This window comes from Gadus chalcogrammus, chromosome 22, assembly GCF_026213295.1.
Source record: "Gadus chalcogrammus isolate NIFS_2021 chromosome 22, NIFS_Gcha_1.0, whole genome shotgun sequence".
NCBI lineage: Eukaryota > Metazoa > Chordata > Actinopteri > Gadiformes > Gadidae > Gadus > Gadus chalcogrammus.
Genome location: NC_079433.1, coordinates 18,908,873 through 18,927,215, shown reverse-complemented (window position 1 = coordinate 18,927,215; position 18,343 = coordinate 18,908,873). Strand labels below are relative to the sequence as shown.

Below are 18,343 nucleotides of genomic sequence, written 5' to 3'. Positions count from 1 at the left end.
TTGTTTGGAGAGTTGGTTTGGGGCTATCTTGACACTCCTGGCAAAACTACGACAGAGATAAGAGTAAGAACGGGAGAGAGAGGGAACGAAAGAAGAGCCTTTGGCGATGAAGCAGGATCTAATAATACTCACTAGACGGATGATTTGTTCTCAGGTTCTAAACATTAGGCAGCAGCGGATAGCTAACTGGATGTTTTCTGTTCTGTCGTGTGCGTTAAACACCCCAGCGCCGACCAGGACATCCAGACGTACACGGTGGCGGTCATCAACGCCCTGTTTCTCAAAGCACCCGAGGAGAAGAGACAGGTGACCGACGGCGTTACAACACACACTTCAACGTCCCTCCAGCCTCAATCACACTCTTTACCTCCTGAAACGTCAATCGTCTCAGTGGCTGCTAGCGTATGCTGCTGACTCTCACTCATATCATTATGTACAATGCGGATGTGATTCTATATGTTCCACCTTGGGCTCTTGGCTAGACTTTAAGTGGGCCAATGTTTTATGTTTTTCTATGTCATCCTCATCTGTAAACTAGAGTAAAAGATGGCGTTCCTGAAAGGCAGACAAACTTTCCTTTAGTTGTTAATGCCCGCTTCCCGGCCCCCATTTTCTCAAACCTTCCTGCTATTTATCACCATTCAGACAACATTTTGCCCCAGACATGAATCCACTAGCCTCTTTCTTTCGCTCTCTCTCTCTCTCTCTCTCTCTCTCTCTCTCTCTCTCTCTCTCTCTCTCTCTCTCTCTCTCTCTCTGTACCTCTCTCTGTACCTCTCTCTCTCTCTCTCTGTACCTCTCTCTGTACCTCTCTCTCTCTCTCTCTCTCTCTCTGTACCTCTCTCTCTGTACCTCTCTCTCTCTCTCTCTCTCTGTACCTCTCTCTCTGTACCTCTCTCTCTCTCTCTCTCTCTCTGTACCTCTCTCTCTGTACCTCTCTCTCTCTCTGTACCTCTACCTCTGTCTCTCTCTACCTCTCTACCTCTCTCACTCCCTCTACCTCTGCTGATGTACCTAGTCATACCCCCCCCCCCACCAATCCTCAGTCGGTCCCGAGCCTCTCCTGCATCAGCACTATGGACTCCCCTGGAATGGGACGTTGTCATCTATAATGGATGATTCTAACGCACAGCACAGACCCTATACATCCCGCACACGCACGCACACACAAAGAGCCTCATACACAGTCAGCCTCAGCATCCCTCCCCACGAACGCTGATGCTACGAATGCCGGTCCGGCCCAGCAGGCACACGACGCATCACAGACGTTTAGCTTCTGACCGCTCGCTGGATGACAGCTGTGTTTCTGCTGCTTGGGTGGCTTTGGATTTTGAAGTGAGCAGCGGATTGTGTGTGTGTGTGTGTGTGTGTGTGTGTGTGTGTGTGTGTGTGTGTGTGTGTGTGTGTGTGTGTGTGTGTGTGTGTGTGTGTGTGTGTGTGTGTGTGTGTGTGTGTGTGTGTGTGTGTGTGTGTGTGATACTCGGGATAAATGAGGCGTATGGTGGTGTGTTTTAAATCCATATTGCAGGTTTATGTATAACGTTAAGTAAGGGACCGAACGCATACACCAAGCATTTTAACCCCCCCTTGTAGATCACAAGTGACGTTCTTGAGGATTGCTAAGGGACTGATAACCTTTTAATGGTTTAGTGTGCGTGTGTGTGCATGGGTCTGAGAAACAACCTATTATCTTAACCTCCGTGATCCTCTCCTCTTACTCACTGCTGGCTGGCACTCTAGAAGACTCTGCATTACTGCATTGCCCTGATTTATTTGTTTATTAATTCTCTAACAGCGTTTCCCTCCGGCCTCGGTATCATCAACCGTTTCACTGGGGTTTTTAAGAAACGTCCACACTTTATTAATGTCGACTACACCGGATCCCAAGTGTCTCCTTGAAACCACTCCAGTGTAACCGGGGGGCCATAGACTTAACTCACTTTAATCCCATTCATGTACTACCTCACTCACTCATCCTCTCTCTCTCTCTCTCTCTCTCTCTCTCTCTCTCTCTCTCTCTCTCTCTCTCTCTCTCTCTCTCTGTGTTTCTGACTTTGTTCCCTCTCTGCTCACGGTATGGTAGTGTGATGAGCACAATGTGGACATCCTTAGTTGTCCCCTGACCGTAAGTCTGTCCATCATTGGCTTGCCCTTGGTAGATATATCTAGACCCGTAGACATAGACGCTAAGATCCCGTTTGCAGAGCGCTTATCCCAAACTGTCTTGTTGGTTTTTGTTTGTCTGTTTGTATATATGGTTGTTTGCCTTTTGTTTTCGCCAAACGTCTGCACTGGGCGCTTAACGGCGACCCGGTGGCAGATGTTTTGTTGTTTTTTGTTCATTTACCCATAATGCATTTGTCATTTGGACGTAGAGAGCCATTCATGGGCTATTTGTTCAGCTGTTGGTCTCATTGCAAAGTTTATCGCATTGTTGTTGTCCTATCTCGTCTCCTCTTTGTGCCCCTTGCCCGGAGAAAAGAGACTGCTTGTCTCTCTTTCTCTCTCTCACTCTTTCTCAGTCTCTATCTCTCACTCTCTCACTTTCTCGGTCTCTCTCGGCCTCTCTTTTTCTTTTTCTTTCTTTCTTTCTTTCTTTCTTTCTTTCTTTCTTTCTTTCTTTCTTTCTTTCTTTCTTTCTTTCTTTCTTTCTTTCTTTCTTTCTTTCATTGTTGCTGTCTCTTTATCCGGGTCTCTCTCTCTCTCTCTCTAGGAGATGGCCCATATTCTCGCCCAGAAGCAGCTGCGCTCCATCATCCTCAGTGTAAGTCTCCCTCCTCCACCTCTCCTCCACCTCTCCTCCACCTCTCCTCCACCTCTCCTCCACCTCTCCTCCACCTCTCCCTCTCCTCCACCTCTCCCTCTCCTCCACCTCTCCTCCACCTCTCCTCCACCTCTCCTCCACCTCTCCCTCTCCTCCACCTCTCCTCCACCTCTCCTCCACCTCTCCTCCACCTCTCCTCCACCTCTCCTCCACCTCTCCTCCACCTCTCCTCCACCTCTCCTCCACCCCTCCTCCACCTCTCCTCCACCTCTCCTCCACCCTCTCCTCCACCTCTCCCTCTCCTCCACCTCTCCTCCACCCCTCCTCCACCTCTCCTCCACCTCTCCTCCACCTCTCCTCCACCTCTCCCTCTCCTCCACCTCTCCTCCACCTCTCCTCCACCTCTCCTCCACCTCTCCTCCACCCCTCCTCCACCTCTCCTCCACCTCTCCTCCACACCCTCCTCCTTTCTCTCCGGCTGCATTCCTTTTTTTCGTTCCTTGCACAGGGCTGTGTCACAGTGTTAGCCCGGTGGTGTCTGAATGGAAAATTACACCTGCCATCCTTGTATTACCCCCCCCCCCCCCCCCCCCCCCCCCCACACACACACACACACACACACATATACACACGTACTTCCTGCGCCACCTCCTCCACCCATCCTCTTCCATCCCTCATCTGTGTTTATTATCTACTGCACACTCTGTTGCACCCCCCCCACCCCTGCTCCTCCTCTTCTTCCTCCTGTCCCTCCTCTTCCTCACCTCTTCTCTCCCTCTTTTATCGGTCACAATTTTTGTTATTTACAAAGAAAATCTATTCTCTTGTGTTGCCTCATGACTCATCCCCTTCCTCCCCCCCACCCCCCTCTTGCTATTCTGGCTCCCTCCTTGTCCTCATCCATCAACTTCTACCGTTACGTTTATTTATCATGCGGACTATTGTGGCGCAGAACATTATCCGGAGCAACCAGCCAATCAACGACGAGATGGCCCACCAGCTTTACGTGCTTCAGGTCCTGACCTTTAACCTCCTGGAGGACCGCATGATGACCAAGATGGACCCCCAGGACCAGGTGAGTGGGCGGACTGTAACTAGGTCAGCGTAGCCAGCTGCTATAACTAGCAGTGCCAGCTAGCAAAATGGAGAGTTGGACCCATCCTGGTCACAGTGTCAGAAATAGTAACATTCAATGAATGAACGGATCGCTGCATAAGATTTGATCGACCGCTGTTGCGTCACACACCTCTGTTAGACAACACATTCCTCCTGTTCTTCGGTCCTTTCCCATTTTAAACGCACAAGGGCGCGTGAAAGGCAGTTGGGCACCTGTGTGTTGTAAACCAGCAGACAAACACAACAATGACTCTACATATTCAGGGAAGGGCTTGCTGTTATCTAGAGTGCCCCAGGGCTGCGCCTCACAGGATGACACGGCCTCTGCCCCAGGAGGCGGGCCGGCGGGTGTCTGGTCGTGGTTAATGGGATTTTAAGGAGGGGGGGGAAGGAGGAGGCGCGGGGGTCCGGCCAGAGCTCTTAGAGTATGGGCTGGAGTCCAGCTGGCCCGGGAACCGACCAGACTCAAACTGTTGTCGGGGAGATGGAGGGAGGTAGGGAGAATCGATTGGTCTGAGATCACCACTGTGCTGATTGTCTTGTGTGTGTGTGTGTGTGTGTGTGTGTGTGTGTGTGTGTGTGTGTGTGTGTGTGTGTGTGTGTGTGTGTGTGTGTGTGTGTGTGTGTGTGTGTGTGTGTGTGTGTGTGTGTGTTCCAGGCCCAGAGGGACATCATCTTTGAGCTGCGGAGGATCGCCTTCGACGTGGAATGTGATTCCAACAACAGCGGCAGCATCGAGAAGCGCAAGTCCATGTACACTCGCGACTACAAGAAGTTGGGCTTCATTGTGAGTGGACCACTGAATTATCAGTGTGATTGCATCAAATCGAAATCCTTGATTGCTATTGCTGCTCATTGTTTGGACATTATAACGTCTGACTCCGTAATTCCTCTTTGGGAATAGACGAGTGAATGTTTTTTTTCTCAACTTCAGAGTACTTTTTCTTTCTTCATTCTTTCTCCATTTGTTTTCATACATTTTCTCTTTTATCCTTTGCTTCTCAACCCCCTCTGTGTATCAGGGATGTACGGGGTGTCTCATGCGTCACACACCCGGAGTGCCTTTCCACTACTGGAGGAGAGACTCCCTAATGTAATGGTGTGTGAGCTAGAACGCTCACACACACACAAACACATACACTTTCTGAAAGGATGCAGGGAGACTTCATTTTCCATTATAATGCATATGCACTTTAAAGCAGGGATTTGTGAACACACTGCAAGCGTTTGTGCGTGTGCCCAAGATGGTGTCTGTGCATGCGTGTATAACAATATTTGTAGGGTTTATGATATTTTTGTCTGTATATTTGCTCTTTTTCTTCTGCTTTTATGTAACTCAGATTCTGCCACATGTCAGGCAGAATTCGAAATCTGCTCAACAAACTGCTTGACTGATGAGCCTCTCTCTCTCTGTCTGTCTCTCTGTCTCTCTCTCTCTGTGTGTCTGTGTATCTCATATTTCTCTTTCATTCTGGTGTCCCTCCCTCAGAACCACGTGAACCCTGCAGTGGACTTCACCCAGATACCTCCGGGCATGCTGGCTCTGGACAACATGCTGTATTTTGCCAAACACCACCAAGACGCCTACATAAGGGTGAGCACACACACACACACACACACACCAAGCCATGCTTTCAAGTACATGTTTCCAGGAAAGCCTGTGTTTACACTAATCCCATCAATCAGGCAGCGCTCCTATCCCCTCCGTATTCTACTTCCACAAAATGGCTACCATGAAATATATCTATTTTTTTATGTTATTTTTCATGTCTTCTTGACACCAATGTGTGTCTGGAGGAACTGAACAATGTACTATTGAGAATAGTAGCTATTCAATTTGTGGCCTAACCTCTAAGTGAGGCGTTACTAAAATGAAATACCATTTGGTGATGATCAATGGTCAATATTTGCCCTGATAAGAAGGGGAATGACATTAATAATAATTAGAGCTGTCAGTTAAACGCGTTATTAACGGCGTTAACGCAAACCAATTTTAACGGTGTTAAAAAATAAAACAAAGAAGCAGTAGCCTGACTGCTATGTTCAAATTACATTTGTTCAAAGCAGTCGTTTAATTGCACCATAGGCTCTTTTTTTGTATCGTCCTGTTTTGATCAGTATATGCCAATGTTGTTATCAATAAAAAATCTTTTGCACAAGGCAAGCCGATGCACTTCACCATGTTGATAAGAGAATTAAAATGAGAAGAATTATGGGACAAAAAAATCAAGGGATATTTAGCATAGAAAAATAATTTGCGATTAATCGTGAGTTAACTATGACATTAATGCGATTAATCACGATTAAATATTTTAATCGCTTGACAGCTCTGATAATAATGTATGATGTTGCTGGTTAAACTGCATCAGTTAGTGTGTGTGTGTGTGTGTGTGTGTGTGTGTGTGTGTGTGTGTGTGTGTGTGTGTGTGTGTGTGTGTGTGTGTGTGTGTGTGTGTGTGTGTGTGTGTGTGTGTGTGTGTGTGTGTGTCTGCATCCGTTTGTCTGTGTCTTGTCCAGAGAACCTGCTCGCAAGTGTAGGATAGAAGCCACTAGCCTAGCATATGCTACTTAGGTGTTCGCTATGCTACCGGAATGTTAAAATTGAATGTTATCAATGGATTCATTCCTGTAACGTAGCATTTCCAGAAAGAAACCACTAACCTCCAGGGAGACCTGTGCTCTACGTGTTGCTGAGTTCTTGGTGTCCTTGGTGCAGATGGTGCTTGAGAACAGCAGCCGGGAGGACAAGCACGAGTGTCCGTTCGGGCGGAGCAGCATCGAGCTGACCAAGATGCTCTGTGAGATCCTCAGAGTGGGCGAGCTGCGTACGTACACGCATATACCTGCACACACACATATAATAATAATAATACCTTTAATTTAGAGGCGACTTTCAAGACACCCAAGGTCAATACACACACTCATCACGTTGAAGTCGGGGTGTCGGACACAGGCTTTGTTTACAACTCTCCACTAATTCGATTACACTACACTCCACTGATTCTATTTGAATAGATTTTGTGAGGACTCTGATCCAGCGCGGGCCGTAGAGAGGGGAGGGGGGCTCTGTGTGGCATGGCCTAACCCATATAACGGGACACGTCAAGCATCCATTATTAAATGTGAGTGTTGCCCAGTGGCGCTGCGCTGCTCTTTCAGCGCTTTAGGAAGTTATCTCTTTGTGCGGTCGGCCGGCTTGACAGTGCAGTCACCTTCTTTTTATTGAAAACAATCTCTTCAGACAATGTTGTCCGTCGTGACTCCATTAAACAGAAGGCCACAGAGAGCAGCTGAGGAGAGGTGGATGAGCTGCAGTGTGAGCCTGGAGGAGAGTACAGCCTTCCATACAGAGCCTGTCCCTTATACGTCCCCCCCCCTCCCTGTCCAGCAGGACTCTGCCTCGCTGGGATCCCTGGCCAGGATTTAGTGCCTTCTGACAGAACGGTCTGCTATGCGTGCATAAATGTACACGCGCACACACGCGCACGCACGCGCACACTCTCACGCACACCCAAAATCTCTTACGCTGACTCACACACTCACACTCGCACACGTACACATACACACTCGGCTTATGTTGAATATGCTGCAATGCTCCATAAGCTCTGTGACCCTCATTCTGCGTGTTCGCCAGCGTGCCTGGGCATATTTCTCCTTTTTTATTTGGGGATTTTGTTTTGAAGGCATAGCGAAGTCCCTTTTATCTGCTTTTGCGTGGCAAACGGATTATTCTGCCTCACCATTGGATTGTTAATCTCACATTTTGGCCCCCAGAAAAAAAAAAAAGAAGAAAGTGCAGGTTACGTCAGCATCTTTCGTCATCCCAAACATAGGCCGTACACATCTCTGTCCCTGCTGGGTTAGTCAAAGAGGTTCTGGAAGGCTTTGGGCATTAGAGATGAATCCGCCTGAATGACTTGCTATGCACTCATTATAAAGAGAGCCTTGTCCTTGAACAACCTGATAGTTTAATTCTAGCGGGATGGGGGGTTGGTGGGGGGTGTGGGCAGGTTAGATTAATTAAATGACTGGAAATGCTGCAAAGTGCTCTCTTTGAACTACAATCACACACTTTGCCCCAAAACAGCTACCATTGACATAGCTCTGTAGCGCTGATGTGAATAATAAATGCATGACATGCGCACGCTGTGCGTCGACACAGCAAATGCTTGTTTCTGTTAGCGTTAATCCAGGCTAGAATGTAGCAGCTAGCCCGGAGTTTGGCCTCTTCAGGGGCTAGTCAGCGCAGGCGCGTCTCCGGCGTTAATATTCATGATGAACTTATAGACGTGGGCCATCGACGCGTCCCTGAGCGCTCATGCATACGCCGGTGTGCAAGCATGGGTGCAAATGCATTCCTGTGGTTGACTCTTAAATCACTCTACTGTAATGAGGTTGACAAGTGGACCGCTATATGTTCTCAAAGGGCGTGGGCTGCTGCACCATCTGTGTGTCCGTCCGTGGGTCCGTCCGTGGGTCCGTCCGTGGGTCCGTCCTTGGGTCCGTCCGTGGGTCCGTGTGTGAGACGAACGCTGACGTTGTAGCAGAGGCTATCTGTGGGAACACTGCGTCAGATCCAAGTTGCCATCCCTAATGAGGAAAAAAGTGCAACTACATTTAAATCATTGTGTAGGGGAGGGGGGTCGAGGCTATTTTAAAACAGGGGGCACTACGTGTACTTCCTGTCACAACCCATTCCCTCTCTCGGCCTTCATTCCCTTTCCTTCGGTCTCTCCGTCTCTCTGTCCTGCTCCAGCTTACTGCTCAGCTCCACCACAGCCCGCAGGGTTTAGTCTAACAAGCGCTCCGTCAACACCCCTGCATCAAACAGCGCCCCCCCCCCCCCCCCCCCCTCCGAGCAAAGAGAAAGACTCCCCAAAACTCGTCCACTCGCCAAAAATATGCTGACGTCACTGTCGATGCATCCTCTTCAGACCGGGTCACATGTGACCCGGCCCCCGCTGCGAGCACGTATAGCGATTATGAGACGACGTGGTGGTGACGGCCCGACGGGTGAGGCAGCCCCCCCTTATCGGCGGGGGGGCGGGGGGGGGGGGGGGGGGGGGCAGGATGGAGGTGTTCCGCTGTCTTTGTTTGAAGAGCATTAACTTCTCCTATAGATCACTGTTTAGGAAGAGGCCGTTAGGAACTGCATGAGGAGGTTAAATGTGATGCAGGGTGGTGTGTGTAGATTTATCTGTGTGGCATCATCAATTCATACATCGTTAGGGCTGGCGCATTATTTAACCGCCCTGCAGCTCATCACGTTGAAGTCGGGGTGTCGGACACAGGCTTTGTTTACAACTCTCCACTAATTCGATGGGTAGTCAAAGACTCAGTCAGCATCACGTGTGCTCTGTGATTCGTAGGTGTAAGTTGCGAACACAAAAGTAATGGCTCCACTGTCCTTTAAGTGCAACTTGGCCCCGGAGTGCCACGTCATGCCTTCTATATATAGTTCCTCCTTTTAAAAGTAGTCTTCAATCCCTGATGGAGAATAAACGTTTGGTTGTTCAGCTCTTTATTCTCTCTGCTCTGCTTCTGCCATGCCCCATTTGAGGGTGAAATAGTGAATAACGAGACGGCAGTGCCACTTCTACGGATCATTTGTTAGCAGTGAAATAGCATCACGAGGATGAAACCAGCGGTGGACTGTGAAGGAACAGGGCTGGAGTTACTGTGTTGGCCCCATTCTTATTTAATCCGACTCCTGTGATTTGTTTTGCTTCGGATCGTCGGGCCAGCAGAGGAGATGTCTTGGATATGTTTTTGTTTGTTTGTAGCCTGAATCCAGCAGGAATTCAAATTAAAGCAGCATTTCTGTTAGTGCTGGTGTTTCCACTGCCAGCTCTCGACAGCTACTGGATATTTGACTCGGCTTGCGAGTAATTTATTTAGTGTTCAGATCGGCGTCTCTGCCCTCCGCTCTCTATTCTCTCATTTATTAATGTCTCTCTCTGTCTCTTGCCCCTAATTTAAAACATTTATTTTTCTCTCTCTCCCCTCCTCCCCCCCGTCCCGTCCCCGTCTATCCTCTATTTTGTTCACCCAGCGAGTGATCCTAAAAGATTAATTGTCTCTCCTTGTTCCCAGCTGGAACACGGCACACGGCTTAATGGAATGCACGGCGCTCACACGCCAGTCTACATCCCCTCTCACATTCCTCCTCCTCCTCCTCCCCCTCCTCCTCCTCCTCCTCCTCCTCCTCCTCCTCCTCCTCCTCCTCTTCCCCCTCTCCTCCTCCTCCTCCTCCTCCTCCTCTTCCCCCTCTCCTCCTCCTCCTCCCCCTCCTCCTCCTCCTCCTCCTCCTCCTCCTCCTCCTCCTCCTCCTCCTCCTCTTCCCCCACTCCTCCTCCTCCTCCTCCTCTTCCCACCACCCTACTTTCTCCTCCTCCTCCACATACTTCTCGTCCTCCTCCCCCACTCATTCCTCCTCCCCCACCTCCGTCACCCCCACCTCGACCTCCTCCTCTTCTCCCACACCTATTCCTCCACAACCTCCACTTTCTCTCTTCTCCTCCTCCCTCACCTCCCCCAAAATGCTCCTCCGTCTCTCTCACTCCTCCTCCACCTCTTCCCGGCCTTTCCTCCTCCTTCTCCTCCACCCAGGCCTCCTCCTCGTCCTCAACCTCCCCTCGGAATGGCTCCATAGAATATGCATGAAGTTATGTAAAATGGCCCGGCATGGTGAGGGATGGCCTGCTTAGTGGTTCACTGTGCACTGCCTACAACCCCCCACCCACCCTTCCCCTCATCAATCCCCCCCCCTAACTCCCATGAACAGCACATGATTAGGAGCCTGAGAGTGGAGTGGTTTTGTATAGGGACAACCACACATGCACAAAATAATAATAATGATAACAAAACGCCTCACAACCCAACACAAAGTTCCCTGACTTTGGGACCCACCCACCTCTCTGTCCCAGAGACCACCAGCCAAACTCAGACAAGAGCATCTGCTCCGGAGGTCTCAGACGGCCTCAAGGACGCCTCCGTCGTACCACCCGGCCGATCACCAGCGCTACAGCCCTCACGGCCCGTGTTATGACGCCATTTGTATTCGTTGAGTATTGGCCGGTGTTTTGCTATTGATTTTTGGATTGTTTCAGCTGAAGGACAGTACGAGCTCTCAGGAGTTCTTCAGTGGAGTCGTTAAGACACTGTTGAAAGGCTGAAGGGGTCAGTTTGGAGTGTGTATGCGTGTGCGTACGTTGACGGGCGCCTCAACCCCTACTTTCTATGTGTTAGCGTGACGATGTTGTCGCTAACTGGAGCACCGTGGCACCCCAACACAAATACCTTCAGTCAGCACCCATCGGATGAAGCCGGCTGGGCTGCACATATCACATCACAAGCACAACATATTTGTGCTTAAATATAACGTGATTAACATAATTGACATGTTAGTTGTTGCTAATTAGTACCAAAAAGTGTCATATACTACTAAATGGTATATACACGCAGGATCCATTATTGATTTACCAAGAAGACTCGGATGTGAATAAGAAGATTCTTGTACCTTAACATGAAGATGGTGATGTAATCCTTGCTTATGACGTGGTGAGGTAGGTGGTGGTGATATAGAGTTGGGGAAAGTTGAGCCCGTGTATAGGAGCCTCTTCTCCTACTGTTCATAGGGTGGCCATATGCTGCCCGCTCTGCCTCTCCAGCCAGGTGTAGTTTGGCATGGAAAGTACCCAGCATGCTGCCCATGTCCTCCAGCACACACACACACACACACACACACACACACACACACACACACACACACACACACACACACACACACACACACACACACACACACACACACACACACACACACACACACACACACACACACTACCTGCTGCCTTGGCATTCTGACATGGACAGACGGTGACTGGACCAGAACAATGGTGCTGACGCTGCACACGAACACACACACACACACACACACACACACACACACACACACACACACACACACACACACACACAGCTTGTCACAGCCAGACGTCAGCGCCTGCTGGTATGGTAATTTCTGGGAGGCTGACACCTCTCCGTGTGTGTTCACCATGTTGTACGGCCCCAGCAAGGTGACTGTGCGCGGGCAACTGCTGTTGCTTTGTTCACTTTAGTTCAGTCGGGTGGCTCTCTGTCTCACGGCTCTCGGTGGACAACAGCCCCTCGTGTAAGACTCTGCTAGGTGATCACACACACACACACACACACACACATAACACACACACACACGCTTACACAAACAGAAACACCAGGTCATGAGTGAGACAGCAGTAGTGGATGACGTCAGAAACCCCCCCCTGGAATCCCACATGGCCCCCATCACCGTCTCCTTTGCCAGGCGTCATCCACCAGAAGTCTTCATGGAGAGATCTATGAAGACCTTTTCATTACAGAAGCAGAAACCAAACCACAATGTGAGGGTGACGGGACTGGCTGAAGAGGGGGAGAGGGAGTGTGGATGTAGGAGATGTAGTGTCGCTGAGGCTCTGGGACGCCGGTGAGAGTCATGAGTCCTATGGTCCATCTGAGCCCCTACTGGACCCGTGTCCTGTTCACCTTGTAGCGGGGGGCTGGGAGACATCCAGCCCATAGGGGGCAGATGGCAGAAGGGCTCACAGTGACGTATCCCTCCCCTACTCGATACTCTTATAAATAACACAGTGTCAGTGACGCTGGCAGCGTTTATGGAGGCTTTTGATTTTAATCTGGGGGATGTTCATGTCCCACCCGGGGGGGGGGGGTCCATGACTCATCTGTCAACGAGTAGCCTTCTCAGGCGGTCCATGTGACCACACACACACACACACACACACACACACACACACACACACACACACACACACACACACACACACACACACACACACACACTCGAGTTTACCACTAGTTTGCCTTCTGAGGCACATCTGCCCCACATTTCATATTGTGTCACTTAATTAAAAAACAATTAATTAGTGCTTTGTGTGAATGGTTGTCAGTTTATTGAATGAATGCTGTGTGTGTGTGTGTGTGTGTGTGTGTGTGTGTGTGTGTGTGTGTACATGTGCTTATGGAGTTTGTGATTCACGCGTGTGTACACATGATTGTCAAAAGATGTAATTGATGGACGTCATCTTTGTCTCCCGTCAGAGGTGGCCTCCAGGAATGACATACAGATGCATTTACATATCAATGCTACGTTTCACACTGTTGTTGGATTGTGCGTCTGAAGGGGATCCGTCTGTCCTACTGTGTTGTTTATTTCTGTTGGAAGATGGCAGCTTTTCTGGGAATGTTAATATTGGTAGCAGTCAAGCATACCTCCTTGTTAAAAGTGAATGGTTGTTTAAGAAGAGGTTGTTTCTGAGTTTTGACTCAAAGGAATAACATTTATTTTGTGTTTTGGTCTTAAATGTTGTGTTCTCAGTGATGCCTTGGTAAAAAGAAACACTTGAATTACTTCTTTGACTCATCTTAAGATTCAGACTCCAAATAGATTAATCCAATTAATGTCAACCTCTAGTGATTGGACTTTTTAATATGCATTATCTTCTTTTTGGACGAACTGGTCGACCATGTATTCGACCAAGACCATGTATTTATAGACTTAATCTTTAATTTATATTTATATTCCAATATTTATATTCCAAAAACAACAAACGAAGAGATCGTCCTCATAATTGTTTATGAATTCCCTAGCATTGGCCTGTTTACACTAGGAGGTCGAATGTGACTGTACCCATGACAGCGTACACCTGTACGTACACCTGGCCCAGGAAACACTCTCCCTGTTGTCTCTGGAGGATTCAGCAGGCATTGGTGAGGCCATGAATGAGGGCATTAGTGTCTGTCCTCTTGAGGTAAATCAGTAGCTTCCACATGCAAGCTATAGTTGTTGTTTTCAGTGGCAATGATTCAGCAATCACCGCAACTAGGGTTCTCTTAAAGTGCTGCTGGTTATATTTATGACTGGAGGTATTTCCTGTTGTGTTTTGCTGCAACACATTGCAACGCTGCCGATATTAAGCGAGGGTGTGTAAGCCGTGGCCCTAATTTTCTGGAAAAGGGCTGCGTTGTAATCAGTTAAAAAACGCCCCCTCATACAATTGCCCTTGTGACTTATTGAAATGTTGCTCTACACTCTGAATTCAGAATCATCACACAGCCTTAAACGCAGAGACCGGATTCACTCTGAATTCTGACAGCGCTCCTCGGGTCCGTGGGGCGCGCAACGGTGTGTATCACTCAGTGTGGATTTGATAGATTGTTGTACTTTTTGATTAAACGTGCCTAGCCAGGGCAGTTGGAAAGCACTTTCTTGTGTTTGACAAAACAAAGATCCAGCTATTGGAGCTGCGTGATATAATGTTTGGAATTTAATGGGTGATAATGGCTCTCCAACTGCCCATTTTCCGGACGCCCGTGAGGGGATAAAGAAAAACAGCAATTAACATTAATAACAAACTGGCCAAATCTTTTAACCTTGTGTTTATCCTGGATGTTGAACCGATAATAAAAAGGTCAAACTGGTGGTGCTTCAGTATGAATGTCTTCTTTCGTGTTTGCTCTCCTCCATCCTTCGGGTCCTAATGGTCTCCCGCTGAGGAAACGGAACTATTGTCTGGTATGCTGTTGGTTTTATTTTTCCCAGCATGCCTTGCAGAGTCTGGGATGTGGTGGCACGTAGCCGTTTGAGTTTTCCCCCCGGCTTCGCCCCATGAGGCTGCCTTCTGACGCCGCGGCCTCAAATGGGTCCTGGCGTGTCATTGCTCTCACCTGGTCGCCCCGGGGCTCGGTTGGCCTTATCAATAAACACACCGGGCCGCTCCAGGCGGCTCCCAGCGTCCCCTAACCAGGCCGCCCGACAGCGCAGCAGGCAATCACCGGCTGCTGGAATCCAAGATGGTCTCTTTTTGATTCCCTATTTTCTTCACCCCCCTCTCGCCTCCAGTGGGCCCTCAGGGCCGCGTGTTGTTGACTAAGCTTCCTGTCTGACTTTCCTTGGCTCGCCTCCATTAGTCCCCCCCCCCCCCCCCCCCCCCCCTCCCACACCCCCACCACCAAACCCCCGCCCCCGCCCTTCCTCAATGATGGGGAGTGACGACAACAGAAGAAGCACAGCCCGGGCCCCCCCTTACTCCAGCATCTTCTGATCAGAATCATCAATTCTCTGTCTCCGGCTCTCTCTCTCTCTCTCTCTCGCTCTTGCTCTCTCTCACTGGCTCCCCCCCTCCCTCCCCCCCTCCCTCCCTCCCCCCCTCCCTCCCTCCCTCCCTCCATCCCTCCCTGTCTCTTTGTAGCCCACACCCAGTGACATCATTCATTAAGCTGTGAACCCCAGGATGGACGCCTCCCACAGCCACCTTATACACATTTTTCATCTGCGGCCTGCAGCTGAGGAGTGTTCCCGCGGTGCCTCTTTGAGGCTCTGTAAATGTAACAACCTTTGGCCGCCTCTAAGGCAAGAAAGGACGCATTTGGCTCCAACGAATGTCAAGTCCTGCCTTTGGAAAACACAATCACAATCCAAGTACTCTCAGAAGTGTTTGTATTCTCACTGTTCAATCAGTGTTTGTTCAGTGAATACTCTTCTGTTTTCTCCAGAGGGTGTATGAAGCGCAGGTCCTTCTGACCTCCTCATGCAAGCCCTTGTGTGAATAAGAAATGAGCCATCAATAGGCATTTCAACAAAACAAGGTCATCGGTTGTTCTCGTCAATGACAATACATAAGATGACCTACAAAGATGTTCATTAACTACACAGGATATGATTCAGGTTCACTCTCCAATGGTCCCTCCCTGTAGGATCTTCTTACTGTTATCAAAATGCTGATATGAAATTGCAACACTCAATGTTGATACACTCAGTGTAACTCACTCAGTGACTGTTGACAGAACAAAAACATGTCTCCATTAAGAGGCCCTTTCATGGGTCACCATTGGCTCGCGGTTTTCTCTAATGAACAACCGGTCGTAATGAACCCCAGAGTTTGACCCCTGGCTCTCCTTCCCCCTCTCCCCTACAGCAAGCGAGAACTGCCACGACTTCCACCCCATGTTCTTCACCCACGACCGCTCCTTCGAGGAGTTCTTCTGTATCTGCATCCAGCTGCTGAACAAGACGTGGAAGGAGATGCGGGCCACCAGCGAGGACTTCAACAAGGTACCGCACTCTCTGCTCCTCTCTGTACTGTCCACGTTCACCGACCAATCGCGTAGTCCGCTGAACACCATTTCCTGGTTTTAATGAACATTGAAATCCACATTGATCCACATTGATGGGCAGTAGTTCCTTTAGTGTTCAGCCGACCAGTAGACAGCTCTTCTTATGGAACACCATTCTACGATGACATGTTTAATGGGTGATGGTTACAAAGAGGCAGTCTTTGATGGAATAACCTTTGGATGGACGGCGTTATCTGGCGAGCGTTCTGTTGCACTAAACAGTTGAACATCTCGCTCTCTGTGCCTCGTGAGTCACGGTGCGCGCTGTTCTGGACGCTAGCAGGCGCCCCTCTCAGCACTATTAGGATCATCGCAACTCGAGTTTCACCAGATATGGGGATCACACAGCCTACGCATGGGTAACACAAACACACAAGCACCCTACACACCCTGCACACACAGACACACACGTTAAACACCCTACACACACACATTAAACACCCTACACACAAAGAATACACATTCAACTCCCTACACACAGACACACACACAAACGGACAGAAGGAAACACCCATCAAACACCACACACACACGAACACACACACACACTGTACACACTGTATACACACTTGCCATTCTACTATCCAGTGTGGAAATGCCACGCATTTTTTATGTAAAAAGTTGACAAACTAAAATGCTTGGTTTGAGTTTTGAATCAGGCATTGTTGGGTTTTATCTTTGCCTTGGTTTTTATTGTTGTCGTCCTGAGCTACGATCTGGCTCCTGAGTCAGGATCCAGAGATCAATGGAGACCGGATGGAGACAAGGGGCTTCCCCAAATACCTGTGTGTGTGTGTGTGTGTGTGTGTGTGTGTGTGTGTGTGTGTGTGTGTGTGTGTGTGTGTGTGTGTGTGTGTGTGTGTGTGTGTGTGTGTGTGTGTGTGTGTGTGTGTGTGTGTAAGATGCCATGTTGCCTGCCTTCATTAGTCAAATGAGAGTAATAGACTCTGATTCTGAAGTGTTGAAACGCTATATTGGATTTTATCAATCCATTTCAAATACAACACAGAGTTTTTCAGCAATTTGGCAAAGGAAAATGTTTCTGTATGGCCCAAGAATAAAGGGTTATGATTTCCAAACTGCATAAAGATCTGCAGTAACATTAGCATTCATGAATCCTAAATGGATCCATTTGGACATAGTTTCCAATAAACCACTTTTTTAATGAAGAAATCGTGTCCATAGGTTGATGCTACGTAATTCGATGCTATAATCAACAGTGCTTCAACAGTAGCCTTGTGATATGTTAGCTTCCCCAAGCCCAACCTCAATACTATAAATGTTCAAACTGTACTTATTCTTTATCTTGAGGTGGATTGATGAAGCACATCAGCTTTTCCCCCCAAATCTCAGCCGTCCGTGCTCTCTCACCGGCGGGGGGGCTTTTGAATCGCCTGATGCGTAGTAACGCTTATGGCCAACGCGTGTGCTGATAATGGCAGGAAGTTATTTTCTGCCTCCCCTGCAGTGAGGCTGTTGCAGGGACGTGGGGACTGTTGTCTGGGAGGGAGGGCTGTGTTCACGGGGATGGGCGTGGTGAGTGACACACGGTCACACTGTTATCACCACCACTGTAGGGCCCCGGCCTGGACACAACGGTCCAGCACAACGTGGGGAGCAGACCGAGGTAACGATTCAGACCCAAGGCTTTCATCTAAGATTGTTTTAGAAGCGTACAGCTACTAAGGAGACTAGGAAGTACGACGTTCACAAAGCATTTTTGTTGTTATGACAACACATTAATGGTTCATATCCCTTCTTGGCTCAAGATGATGCCGGAATCCTTGGCCCGGCTGGTCGTTTAAATAGTTGGAGATACATGAAGACCGGCTCATCGTTTCTGACTCGCATCACTAGGCTAAGAAAGCATACATCCTTGATGTTTTGGGGAAGTATGAAAGTCATCAATTAATTGGAGACAAATTCAGAGCCATTTCTTTATGAAAGAAAAAAGTATCTATGTAAAATAAAATATAACATGTATAGTTCTTTAAACTCCTACTAATCTGCGTATGATGATATAGAAACTGTATAATCTGTGAATGGAGAATAATGACATTTGAACCGAGTTCAGAAACATACAAACCGCTGCCCGCCACACAGTTGTTGTGGATAATGAGCTGTAATTACACCTTTGGTCGGGATAAGAGCTCATCTGTGGGTTTTAAATAAACCAGAGGAGGTTAAAGGCTGCCGGTGAGTGACTCCCCGTCTTTCTTCCACACTGTAAATAAAAGTGTCGAGCAAAGTTCC

At 48.7% G+C, this 18,343-nt stretch overlaps 1 protein-coding gene across 2 annotated transcripts in view; it reads left to right on the top strand.

Annotated features, from left to right (window-relative positions):
• elmo1 (engulfment and cell motility 1 (ced-12 homolog, C. elegans)) overlaps positions 1-18,343 on the top strand; it is an 84,161-nt gene that overhangs the window by 45,046 nt on the left and 20,772 nt on the right. For both annotated transcript variants that reach the window (XM_056582294.1, XM_056582292.1), the window contains exons 10-16: positions 228-306; positions 2,714-2,764; positions 3,717-3,839; positions 4,539-4,667; positions 5,370-5,474; positions 6,597-6,705; positions 15,892-16,028. In XM_056582294.1, coding sequence (XP_056438269.1) covers positions 228-306; positions 2,714-2,764; positions 3,717-3,839; positions 4,539-4,667; positions 5,370-5,474; positions 6,597-6,705; positions 15,892-16,028 — 733 coding nt within the window. The remainder of the gene's footprint in view (positions 1-227; positions 307-2,713; positions 2,765-3,716; positions 3,840-4,538; positions 4,668-5,369; positions 5,475-6,596; positions 6,706-15,891; positions 16,029-18,343) is intronic.